The sequence below is a fragment of the Phycodurus eques genome, chromosome 10 (assembly GCF_024500275.1).
Source record: "Phycodurus eques isolate BA_2022a chromosome 10, UOR_Pequ_1.1, whole genome shotgun sequence".
Lineage (NCBI taxonomy): Eukaryota > Metazoa > Chordata > Actinopteri > Syngnathiformes > Syngnathidae > Phycodurus > Phycodurus eques.
In genome coordinates, this window is record NC_084534.1 from 21,768,605 (window position 1) to 21,781,295 (window position 12,691).

The window sequence follows — 12,691 nt, forward strand, 5'->3', positions numbered from 1 at the left end:
TAGTGTTCTGACTGAGATACCACAGTTAGATAGAATTGTACCTTTATAACAAGATGACAAATTTGTGTTCACCTTTTTTTTTTAAATAAATGCCTTATATTTTTCAAACTGCCATTAATATAACATATATAATAAATTAAACTAAAATCTATTTATATTTGTGTGTGATATTGCCTCACTAGAAAGTTTTGTAGACAAGAAAATAGAGTTTCCTGCTATTTGCACAATGTGAATTTAAGAAAAATACTGTTGGTTATCAAAAAGAGGAAACCAATTGGTCATTCATTATTTCGTGAAATGTGTATTCTTGTGTATTCATAATTTCCTTTTAACTAAGCAAAAAAATATTTTATTGGTATACCTGATTCTGATGGAATTGTCAGGAGGATACTCCATCACTAATTGCAGCACTACTGGATGCAAATTCTTATTTGTGACAGGTCTCTATAATGTCACTTCAGAAATAAAGTGAGAAAAAGTAAGTCATAGCATAGCATTTTCATAGAATAACTGAAAACGTACTATCAATCGGTTTTGAAGGGACAATAAACTAAGTCCCCTTGGACGATTGGCTTTGAAGGTGCAAACATTTTGATCAGTCCCCTAGTTTGCTTATATAGGTTCAATCCACTTGTTTATCAAATTTGTTTTGATACATAAATATGGATTTTAAATTATATTAACTCATCATATATAAATGTAGTATATAATAAATACATCTTAATTGAATATAAATAATATATATATTAAAATATATTTGTATTTTGTTGGTAAAATGACTCAAAAGGACTCAAAACACAAAGTGTAGGACTTGCATGTCTCGACTGGCGACCTGACTCGGGACTTGCATGTCTCGACTTGAGATTTGACCCGGGAATTGAGGGCCATGACTTGAGACTTACTTGTGACTTGCAAAGCAATGACTTGGTCCCACCTCTGCTAAACACTATCAAAAGTACTGACCAACATTGACAATGTAAATTCTAATATTTGTTTGATGTAATTTATTCCCAGCAGTCTTTTCTCTTCATTTTATTGCGTTTCTCTTGGCTGCACTGCTTCCACAAATTATTATTTTTTTTGTCCAATCAGATTTCGGTCTTTACGTGTTGCCACGTCAATATAATCTGCACAGAACAATGTCACAAGAAGTGGATATACAGATTAATTATGTACTTTCTGCCATCTAGTGGAAGGGCATGTAACTGTTTTGCTTGTCACTAGATGTCACTGGCATAGATAGTTGACAAAGATACATTATTTGGAGTAAATAAATAATCATTTTTCGACTAATTAAGTGAACTTTGATGATTTCTCATCTCATGATGCTTAAAAAAATGCCCATATGTGCTTTAGGTAGTGTGTTTCTGTGATAACGAGATTTTAATAACGACACATTTTTGTGGCATATGTAGTAAGAATTCTGTTTGGCTATAGGTACTCTCAAATCTTTTGTGGATCCGCATTTAAACATTCTACAAGACTACCAGAGTACCGTGCTATGCGTGCATTTTCTTTTGGGTGTCCGCGGGTGTGGGTGCTGGTGATGGGGGAGGTTGTAAAGAACAGCTGCAGTCTTTTTGTGTAGATCAGCATGAAAGTTCAACCCAACAGGCCTAAATGAAAGTGCATAGCTGATGTTGTGTATGAATTGGGTGTCAGCTGTGGGCGCTTAATATTTGTCACATGCTGAAAGAACATAAAGGACTCATTGACTGACCCATGACATTGTCTTTAATACAAAATTGATTATATAAAATTGTAGATACAACTCATTTGGAAAACAAGACCACACATTCTGACATGATTCCCCTGTTGTCTAATTCCAATTTCACAATGTAAAATCATTTTGTATGTTTAACTCACGGTCAGGAAGAAGCACAGTTGGAATCATACACAATGCAGTACTACAAATTCATCTTTTTTGGGAGAGGTGGAAATCACATTGATATGATTTTTTAAAAATAAACTTTTAAAACATTGTGATGTATAATTTTTTTCTCTTACAGTATACACAATTATCAAATAGCAATATTATAACTATCTGATTCCCAAGTAGTCTATGTTGATTTTCATCTTGCAATAGGATATAAGCCACAGTATTCTCCTGACTGGGTAATTAAACAACCAATGAATACACATACTTTATTACATATTAATTACGTTTTTTTAAGCATTACTAAATATTTGAAGATTCAGTTATGACTACGAGACAAATAGATGTATATTTTTTGTACTATATATTTTTTATTACTGTTATTGTGTTTTTATAAAACACAATTCTTGCTCCTTTAAAAAAAAAAAAAACCACACACACACGGTAATTGAACATATTAGCTTTATGGAGTAGTGCCTTGATATACGAGTTGAATTCGTTCCGTGACCACAATCACAGCTTTAAAAAACTCGTATCTCAAATTATTTGTCTCCATTTAAATAATTAGAAATCCCATGAATCCATTCGACAACACCCCCCCCCCCCCCCTTCCCCACCCAACATTTGTAATGTATTTTTTAACAGGGAAAATAGCACTCTATAATATTATGTTTTTTGTGTGTGCAAAAGATAAGGAAAATATGCCTGTGAATATTGTTGTTGTTTTTTTTTTGTCTCCTGTCTGTTGTTCCACCATTTGTGTTCAAATATACATTCCCTAAAACACAGCAACAATGATGCTTTTCGTTAGCCTGTCTATGGCGTTTTGCCGTGTTTGTTAGCATTAAGCTAAGCGGACTTTGACAGCAAACTTCAACTGGGAGTGGCATTAAACAGCTTGAAGCCTGTTTTTGAAGAATTGGTCACTATCTGGCAAACTGCTGCTTGTTATGAAGTGAGTTGAGTTCATACAGACAAAGCAGAAAAAATTGTCCGAACAACCTCATTTATCTTGAAAAACCCCTGTCGGGTCATTCATATCAAAAGGCACCACTGTATATGACATAATATTGAAATGTTTTTGTATGCTTGATGTGCAAGATGACAAATGATGTTTTTCTAAAACGTTTTCCCTTCTTCAGTTGCATAAATATCGTGATGATGTTTATCTTCCAGTATCTAAATGATTGCCTAAATTGTCGCTGTATTGCGATATTATTGGTATCACTAGCAAACGATTGAATCATTAGTTACTGTACAATTCCAACATTTACCTGAAATGTGCTAACAGAGTCTGGGTACTAAACTAAGTAAACATATAAATCATTGTATCCAAATGTATGTTGCCTGCACGTAGAGCGCCAATGTCGTCTTCCATTACTTCTGTGATTTTGGTTTGTTGGTAAAAATTGACGCGAGTGCTTTTATCCAGTCGTCCCTTGATGTTTTCGACAGCAGGTGAGGCAAAGCCTTTTATCACCCAAATAATAGCAACCATGTTCGTTTTTCACCGGAGAGAGAGAGAACTTGAAGTGACAAACCTGTAGGAAAAAACTGAATTGACTCCATCTTGGTAACGCACCTGTGTTTGTATGAACTTTGTGGTGTGATTATGCCAGTGTACCTCACATCTGTAGCACTCTTCATGGAAGTTGCGGCCATCACTTTCAATGCTTGTTGGAAAACTGCCTTCACTGGACATAATTAGCTTGTGGCAGCCACTGCACTTCTTAGCAATCTTCCTTCGTAGATAGAAAGCAAAAGAAAAGGTTACATAAGGAAAATCGAATGCCCAAAAATGGCGAATGTTCTGGAAAAAATGTGCGACTTCAGCAAATCTTGTGAAAGTGAAGTGTTTTTTCCTTTTTCTGTGGATTTTCTTTGCTTGTGTGTGTGTGTGTGTAGTTGTGTGTGTGTGATGCCACCACAGAAGGCTATCGGTGATGCCAGAGGAAATGTGTGCTAATGGAACTGGCAATGGACTGCAACATCTGAAACTATCTGGCCGCTCAGTTCAATATGAGTCATGCAATTAAAAAAAATTTATTTAAGTATCGCAAAACTGCAGTCTGTGGCTTTCATTGTCATACCTGGCGTAGTCCAGATTGCAGTAGACCTCTCCTGTATCTGCCTGGATGAATTTTTGAAGTGGCTGTTTACATGTTATGCAGGTAAAACAAGCAGGATGATACACTCGCTGGAGTGCTCGAACGAGTTGCCCTCTTATGATATAACCACATGACCAGCAACGTTCGAGACTCTCCTGCATGAAGGAAGAGAAAAGTTTGTCATATATACTTACGTTTTTTTCACTTCAAAATACATCTCTAACAAACCCGCAGGCATCCCACCCATGAAATGGTTCTTAGGTAAAGTGCAGTAAAATACATGTTCTCGCTGTATTGATGCCTCAGGGCTGAGTTTTGCTAGGATATAGTGAATACAATCACAAGTATTACAAACATAATTCAAACAGGCAAAGATGAATTTTGGAACTTTTGTGGTGAAGTTTCCAAAAGCGGAGAAATGTGACCTCTTATATGGAGTCAGAGAGTGTTTTCCCGGAAACTCAAAATTTGAACATCCCTACATTTGGAAACCCGCAGAATTTTCTTGAAAAATATATCATACAAAATTCAAAGTAAAAAAAAAAATCATCTGAACGCAACTCGTATCTTGAAACATTTCTAAATCGGGTCACTCGTTTCCCACAGCACCACTGTATGTGACAATGTAAAAATGTTACTGAAACATAGCTTACACATTTCATTCAAGGTTTTAAATTAAAAATTTGAACAAATCCGGAGTGGACTATTATCATGGGAAAGAATTGTGTATAACCTTGCAGGTTGTATGTATGTAAAGATTTGTCTTCACCTCATAGCACGCTTCACATTCAGCGGCTTCTGCCTTCTGGTAGAACTTTTTTCCAGCCAGAAGCTTACTACAATTGCTGCACCTGAAGCAGCTTTTATGGTAAATCGTTTTCAGAGTGGTTAACGCTGGCTCAGAAAAAGGGATTGGCTTTTGACAGAAACCACACAAGCCTGCAATGCACGCAAATTAACAAATGGTTAGACGACATGCATCATCAACACCTGAGAGATGTTAATATAGGTCAGGAAAATGTTACCTCTGCTGTCACTGCGATTATCTTTCTGGATCCCACTTGGCTTTTCGTTTGTATTCGTCCCACTAGATGCTGCTCTTTTTACCACCTTAAATGCAAAGCACATAGTTCATGTAAAAATTAGACTGCTCGCTAAACTCTATTAAGATATACTCTATTACTGATTTAACTATATATTTATTCTTTTGGTTGTATGCTGGTGGAGAACTGCCCTGCAGCATGTTGAGAGCTGGTTCTATTTTTTTAATAGGTGCTTTCTGACAACTTTGTTGCAGCCACGTCATCACTGTATTGCTGGCACAAGCAATTCCTTATCAAATCTAGTTATACACGTCATGGAATGTTCTCCATTTGCAAAGGAAACGGTACTGTTTACTGTAATGCTATTCGAAAGGCTTTAGGGTCACTGCATACCTTGTGACTAATGTACGTACGTATACTGAAAGTGAAAAAGCGGAGCCATGGAATTTTAGTCACTTTACCTCTTTGTTGGGATGTAGCAACCGGGGCGAGGTCGAAGGGCGTGAGACAGGTTTCTGGGCCGGAGGTGGTGGTGTGGGCAGTGGATCCGAGGGATATGAATGTAGCGCAGAAGGAGAAGGTGGAGAAGGACGAGGGGGTGTAGGTGAAGGAGGAGGAGGAGTAGGAGGAGGTACATCTATTGAACCTGTAAGATAAAAGAGAATAGTTTTAATCAATTAGTTAATCAATCAGGAGTTGGATTAGACACCTTTTCATAACAGCATACTTGTAGAATTTTTTATTTACAGTCAAGGACTGGGACTAATTCAGTGTGTACTAAAGAAATAGAATGAAATAATTGAAATACAGAAATAACACTTGTCAAAAAGGCCCAGAACCTGGAAGCAAAATGCTCAATGGAATGGGAGTGTTTCAAGGAAATTACATATAATCTAAAAGGGACATGATGGCATGCATCTGAAGAGTAGATCTATTTGACGAAAAAGTTTGTCACAAATACCTGCAACGTCCCTGTTGTCATTTTCCCGCAGCATTCCCATGTCGTGTCCCGACTGGACTGATGCACTGCTCTCAGAACACGGGGGCCTGTGGGAAAGCTCTCGAGGTGCAGCGCTTTGAAATCCTGAGCTCTTTAGGGAAGGCCCGACATGCACCCAACCCTTTTTGTTCCTAACATATTGCGTGGCCTTCGTTTGGTGAGGCGTTGCCAAGGTGATGAAGACAGAGGACACTTTCCTGTTTGAATCTTCCGAGGCCATGGCTATGGAAAAATTCATGGTCAGCACAAAGTTCAAACCAAGAAACCAGAACTAAATGTAATGAAGATGAGATGTCTTTATGAAAAAAAAGATTGAAACATTGAAACACATGTAATGATCACATTAAAATGTTATGAGTGAGGATCAGGAGTTTTCATGCTCACATGCTTCATGGGGGTGCACAGCAGCCTCTCGCAAAAGGAGACTATTGTAGTTTCTGGGCCCGATTATTTAATTCCAGTTAACAACAAAAGTTAGAAAGAAGGAATTGGACAGCTCTCTACTTCAAATCAAGGTTAAAAGGTTAAAAAAATATCAGAAAGAAAGATAAAACATTGCTAACTGCTGTTTCGATCTAGTCGCCCCAGTGACTATTGCAGAGCCGCCACGAGTAAGGATGTCATTTTACCATTAGTATTTCAATCACACATTAATTGATTTATTTTAAAAATAAAATGCTCAGTACCTGAGAGGTGAAGTAATGTAGTTTTCTGAACTCCTTCCCTCGTCTGTGTCTCAAAAGCACCGCTTTCCTTCCCGATTATTCTTGTCACAGATGGTGGACTTTATGCCGAAGAGGGTGATTATATCTACGGTAGGCCACTCCTTGTGTACCTCCAACCTGTATTATTTTCCACACCCCCGACCCCCTCCTCCTCCTCTCTGCCTAGGTGGCAACATCACTTCCGTAAAAGATAAAAAGGTAGTCTTAGGGGAGATATGACATACTTGTCCATCCATCCATTTCTACTGCTTATCTCGTTCAGTGTGACGGGAAAGCTGGAGTTAACTGGGCGAGAGGCGGGGTACACCTTGGACCGATCACCTGTATAATCACACGTTGAATTTATGTCGCAGCAGCCTTTATTTTCAAGGTTTTTTTTTTTATATTCAACTCACTGATGCATAGATGGTATGATATAATTCCATGTAAGAAACAAGTAAGTTCGCTATCTTAGCCAAGCTGCCTCATTTGGATATACTTTACAGAGAAAGTCAAGCCATGCTTGCAATACACATGTCCAACTTTTTATGATTGCTCGTGTCATAAAATATAAGATAACGTCTTCACCGTAGAGACGCATGGTCGCAGCCTCACGCTATCTTTTTGGACACTCCTCAGGGCTTTTCCAGTAACTTTGTATTATTTCCCTGCATTACTCATTTTATACTGCCTTTCTTTTCATCATATTTTCAATTTGTCGGCATGTGTCCATTTACGTTTCATGCACATCCAGAGAAGAACATGTCGTTTGTTTGCCTCTGGTTAGTTTAATTTAGAACATTTTAAAAAATGGTGTCTATTTTTTTTAAATTTAGACAATGTTCATGTTTCATAGTTCAAAGGGTAACGGGGTTGATAAAGGGGAAAACCCCAAAGGTTTGCATAACAAAGCTTTAATCAAGATGGTATCAAATTATATGTTAAAATTCATTAAAAAAAAAAAAAAACAATGCCCAAGATTTCACGAAATGGCATCATGCTGTTTGGAATAGTGGTTAGCACGTTTGCGTCTCCACCGTGAGGTCCTGTGTTTGAATCTTGGCTCAGGCCCTCCTGGGTGAAGTTTGTATGTATGGGTTTTCCCCAGGGACTCCGGCTTCCTCCCACATTCCAAAGCATGCAATGTTCGGTTCATTAAAGCTTCAAAATTGTCCATAGGTGTGAATGTGAACGGTTGTCTATATGTGCACTGCGATTGGCGGCGACCATTTTTTTACACAATCTAAACTGGGCTCACCCGTGACCTTATGGATGTTTTGAATACCAATGAACTGACCCACAAATAGCAGCAGTACCAAAAGGAAGCTTACTTTTTCTCACAAAAACTAATCACATTATAAATTAGAAAACCTTAATAATGTTTTAACAAAGTCTTTTAATTTATATTCAACATGATGAGTTGTTTTGCAGGTAGACGTTCATTATCAGCTCCTTTATGATCGTGTGTTACTCGTACGTTCCCTTTTTCTGTAACTGGAGCTTTGCCCATATTTGGGCATGTTGTTGTCCTCTTCTTCCTAAAAAAGATAGATGTGCCCATATCAGGGATATGCATTTGGCTACATTTCCTTGAACGCAGTGGGGGAAAATTAACAATCAATCTGATTTAGGGATGATTTAGGGAATTAATACAATAGATTGCCATGATCGTAGCATACAAATTGGAGCTTCTTTGCACAGACCTTTAAAACGAGCTGCAGCAGGTCTTTGGTGAACAGGAGACAGACGGCTTCTCCAAGGAAAGTGACGAGGACGTGGAGCACGTCAGTCCAATAACCCACTGTCAGCATCAGCACCAGCAGGGCCCCCAGGCGCAGCACGACGGTGTGCAACAGGGGCTCTGCGCCCATCTGACGTTGCTGATCCTCTGTAGGAATAAAAAGAAAGATGAATTTAGATTTTCAAAAACAGTGGGTCTCAAACTGGGGTACGGGGACTTCTGGGGGTCTGCCAGCCGCAACATATTTTGCAATAAATTATGTGGTATGATTTTTCAAAAACTGGCTCACCAGTTAAACAAATTACTCCTCCCTATCTTACTTAGCTTTGGGCTCATTAAAAAGCACTTATATGATTATGGCATATCACAGTAATCTGACATCCCGGCACGTGAGCAACTTTTCTAGCTCTGTCATGCTTTTGTCATCTAGACATACTGTATATATGTACAGTAAATATCTGCAGTTTGGAAGCACACACCACAGGTTAAGAGTTTCCAAAGTTTCAATAAATCGCTGCTTTTGTATCATATAAATGGGCCCCATGTCTCTGCAATGCAATGTTCAGCGCAATTAACTCCTTGACTGCCTTCCACCAAACTCATTTCTTGTCTTATGGAACACATTGTGAAAATGGTTCTGCACCTGTTGTCTGTTTCTTCACTGGAATTAAATTCACGAGTCGCTTTGTAGAAACATTGTCGTCGGGAAACGTCTCTAAATATGGGTTAGTTATTGACCAAATCGCAAAATTGGTAACGTTCCTCTCTTCGCAGCCATGTTGTTACTGGATGCCGTTAGCGACAGTGGATAAATATTCAATTTATAGATATTAGATATGACATAGCCACTCACAGCACACTCCAGTTGCACTGCCTCGAAGTATAAAGATTCTCCATTCTGCGTCAGCTGACAGGTTTAAAAAAAAGATAAATATTGAATTCAATTTTAATTGAATTTGCTTGAGTAACTGGTGGTTTAGTGGTACATACGCTTGACTTTGGTTCAGGCATCGTGGGTTCAGTTTCCACTCAGTGACAGTGTAAATGTTAGAGCGAAGTGTTATCTGTCTCTTTATGTGCCCTGCAGCTGACTGGCAACCAGTCAAGGAAGTAGTCCGTCTTTTGTCCGAAGTCAGCTGATAGGCTCCAGCTCACCTTTGACCCTGAGCAGGCTAAGCAGTATAAAAAATAGATGGATGAAGTTGCTTTCTATTAAACAGGTCATGAATAATTAGGTTAAAATGTTCAGAAATGCTAGTAATTCCTATGGCCTTTAGAGGTGCATATGGTCGTTTTGTTCAATTTGTGAGGTTGTCCATACAAAAATCTCTACCCTTCATGTGGTCCGTGGACCCGAAAACGTTTCAGAAGGTTGTTCTAAAAGAGCAGAACCCCTCTTACTAATCCTCACCTTGATTATAGACCACCAGCATTGTGTAACAGAGTGTGAGGGGAGTCCAAAACTTGAGCGCCTCCTTCTGGGACAGGAAGTGGTCATAAACTGTGACGAAGGAGGACACCACTGCCACCGCAAAGACCAAGATAACAATTCTCTGCAGAAAGGCCAGCAGGGTGTGTCCTGAGGACAGGAGGGCGATGCACCTCCCACAGTAGCGCTCTGTACTGTGCAGCGGGTAGAGTCGGGCCACGTGACTCCACAGAGAGTTACAACAGCCTGCCAGCGCCCAACTGAAGGCCGCGGCCAGGAACAGGCTCAGGGAGCTGTGCGGCGCTCCCTGATGCAGAAAGTACAGAGAGCAGGTGATGCTGCAACCCAGGGAAAAATGGCTCTGGATGAGAATCAGTCCTAGGCCTTTGCTGCCAGCATCCTTTAAAAGAAAAAGGAGATTATAAACCACTTATAGATGTGCAACTGCATATGGGCTGTGCTGTCTAGACTCACCAGTCGTGCTGACACCCAGGCAGAGATGGCTCGCAGGGAAAATTCCAGAACTATCAGAGAAGAAACCCGCGGGCCAATCAAAGACAGGAGGCCGGTCAAGGCCCAGAAGTGGACGAACAATCTCCAATTCGATGTGAGCGGGCTTCTTGATGACAGCGTCTTCTCCTTGCTCTCTGTTTCAGAATCACTGCTCAGACAGACGTGGACGAATATAACTTTGCTGCTTCTGACACTGTACGGCAGGGGTGTCCAGACTTTTTCCTCCAAGGGCCGCAAATAAGGATGCAAGGGCTGCTTTGATATTCTTCTCTTTTCATTTATTTAACACACTAAAACCAATCCATTAATGTAGGTATGCAATGCATATATATATTGTTTCCTAAATGTGTCTCAAAAGTACACACTTGCTGTTCTATTTCATTTCAGGTATCATTCAGGCAGATGTGAAGGCATCAGCATTTGACAGCTTAGGCCTTGTGGTTTTTGTAAGCATATGCCCATGCAGTAGCTCACCAGCATTGGAAAATTGCCACCTGGCAAAAAGTTTTTCTGTCCCCGACTGCAAATCAGCACCAGTTTAAGAAGCTTTATTTGACGTCACTCTGCTCCAACGTTTAGTACAATTTACACCATGAAGCTTGGAAAACTGGTGCTGACCTGCAATCAGGGAGAGAAAAAGTTTGTAATGTTGTTGCAAAGTCAGTTGGCGAGCCATGGGCAAGGGAACGCTTACTGCAACCGCAAAGCCTAAACTGCCAAATACTGAAGGGCTCACGTCTGTTTGAATGATACCTGAAACGAAAGAAGTCAGTGTAAAGTGAATGAATGTATGCATCCAACTAGAATAGATCTGCCCATGTACTGAGCAACAGCAGAATCACATATCCACATTCAAAACCAAATGAGAGCAATCTGGACTAAACTGACTTTGACACACAGCAAAAAGGGGAGCAAAGCAATCACGAGTCTGAGGTGCGTCTTACCGAATGATGTGTGATTGGTGGAAAACAAGGAAGTGAGAGATGAGCATGAAAACCTTGTTCTTCTTCTCTTCTCCTGCCTTGCCACCCAGTGTAGAAAGTAAGTAGTACAACGCGGGCAATGTCAGTTCTTGGTTTTAGATATTTTAAAAAAAGTAGATAGTAGGCAATAAAGGGCCCCTGGGCAATAGTTTGGACACTCCTGATGTACAGTAGTGGACATTTTGTAATTTAAAAACCTCACCAGCACATTTGAGTGAAATAGTACACTCTCATAAGGCTGCACAGCACGGATATTCCACATGCAGCTGTAACACCTTTAAAGAACACACACCAACGAGTATTGAAATACATTTTGAATAAATTAACTGAGTGTCACAGTTTACCCACAAGTCCCTTGCATCAACTCACCTTGAAAAAAGCAGTCAATAGGATTGGAATCAATAGGAAGGATCTCCGGGATCCAAGAGAAGGGGAAAAACATTTTGGTGTTTTCCTTGTGTATTATCACTGCAACAACAAAATTAGTCTGACAACCCCACGCCTGTTTATGGTGGGTTCCTGTAAGCCAAGCCTCTGGCTAACGATTAAGTCGATCTCCCTGGTGGCTGCTGATCTTTGTGAACACCACTGACACTGAGTTCCAAAGGTCAAAAGTGATTTAACTGTGATTGTCAATGCAATCACTGCTTGATGAAAGAGGCTGAAAATCCCCTCAAATAGAAACCTTGAATACCAATAGCAGTCAAACACACTCAAACTGTGTCATGTAAAATAATGTTTAATCTGTAATTTTGTGTGGATCAAATAGTTCAACAATGAAACATGATTTGAGCGATAAATGTAATGGATCTATTTAGCGTGCACAAGATATCAGTTGAAAAGATCATCAAAGTACATGGCAACTTGGTGTAGCACATATAAAATGTCAGGTAATACAGAATGTTTTAATTTACAGTACAGACCTTGATATTTCTTAAAGCACTTTGGTTTTTAAATGTGCTTTCGGAATAAAATGTATTTGAGGCCAAATCTATTTAAAATCTGGACACATTTTGAGTTAAAGTGAATCTCTTACACTTTGACAATACATTCTATATCCAAAATAATTCCATACTCTATCATGTACAATATAGTTGGTTATAATCATGTTAGATTTGAGGTTAGATTGGATTATAATTATGCAGAGATTGTCCAGATCAATTATCAAAATTAATTCAAATGTATATATTTGCATCAATATCTATTCACTCAACTTCTTTAAAGTAAAAGTAAGTGTCTTGTAAATGTGACACACCACAGAAAAGAGGTTGTTCACAATCCCTCCCAATTTTGT

At 39.2% G+C, this 12,691-nt stretch overlaps 2 protein-coding genes across 2 annotated transcripts; both read right to left on the reverse strand.

Annotated features, from left to right (window-relative positions):
* Window positions 1-2,527: 2,527 nt before the first annotated feature.
* Window positions 2,528-6,782, reverse strand: fblim1 (filamin binding LIM protein 1). Its single transcript, XM_061688559.1, has 8 exons — window positions 6,714-6,782; window positions 5,989-6,249; window positions 5,489-5,673; window positions 5,010-5,094; window positions 4,754-4,923; window positions 3,967-4,139; window positions 3,501-3,618; window positions 2,528-3,417 (listed from the first exon to the last, which is right to left on the reverse strand). The coding sequence occupies exons 2-8, from the start codon at window positions 6,245-6,247 to the stop codon at window positions 3,301-3,303; spliced, it is 1,107 nt and encodes a 368-aa protein (XP_061544543.1). The 5' UTR covers window positions 6,248-6,249; window positions 6,714-6,782; the 3' UTR covers window positions 2,528-3,300.
* Window positions 6,783-8,185: 1,403 nt separating this feature from the next.
* On the reverse strand, window positions 8,186-11,839 carry LOC133408501 (transmembrane protein 82-like). The gene is made up of 6 exons (XM_061687491.1): window positions 11,767-11,839; window positions 11,600-11,672; window positions 10,376-10,562; window positions 9,884-10,301; window positions 8,435-8,619; window positions 8,186-8,269 (listed from the first exon to the last, which is right to left on the reverse strand). The coding sequence occupies exons 1-6, from the start codon at window positions 11,837-11,839 to the stop codon at window positions 8,186-8,188; spliced, it is 1,020 nt and encodes a 339-aa protein (XP_061543475.1).
* Between the last annotated feature and the right edge of the window lie 852 nt (window positions 11,840-12,691).

Coding starts and splice junctions, on each gene's coding strand:
- LOC133408501 (XM_061687491.1), bottom strand. CDS start 11,839: ATGTTTTTCCCCTTCTCTTGGATCCCGGAGATCCTTCCTATTGATTCC. Junction 8,620..9,883: donor GCTGGTGGTCTATAATCAAG/GTGAGGATTAGT, acceptor TTATTCCTACAG/AGGATCAGCAACGTCAGATG. Junction 8,270..8,434: donor TGCTGCAGCTCGTTTTAAAG/GTCTGTGCAAAG, acceptor TATCTTTTTTAG/GAAGAAGAGGACAACAACAT.
- fblim1 (XM_061688559.1), bottom strand. CDS start 6,247: ATGGCCTCGGAAGATTCAAACAGGAAAGTGTCCTCTGTCTTCATCACC. Junction 5,095..5,488: donor TGCTACATCCCAACAAAGAG/GTAAAGTGACTA, acceptor TTTGCATTTAAG/GTGGTAAAAAGAGCAGCATC. Junction 4,140..4,753: donor AATGTGAAGCGTGCTATGAG/GTGAAGACAAAT, acceptor TCCTTCATGCAG/GAGAGTCTCGAACGTTGCTG.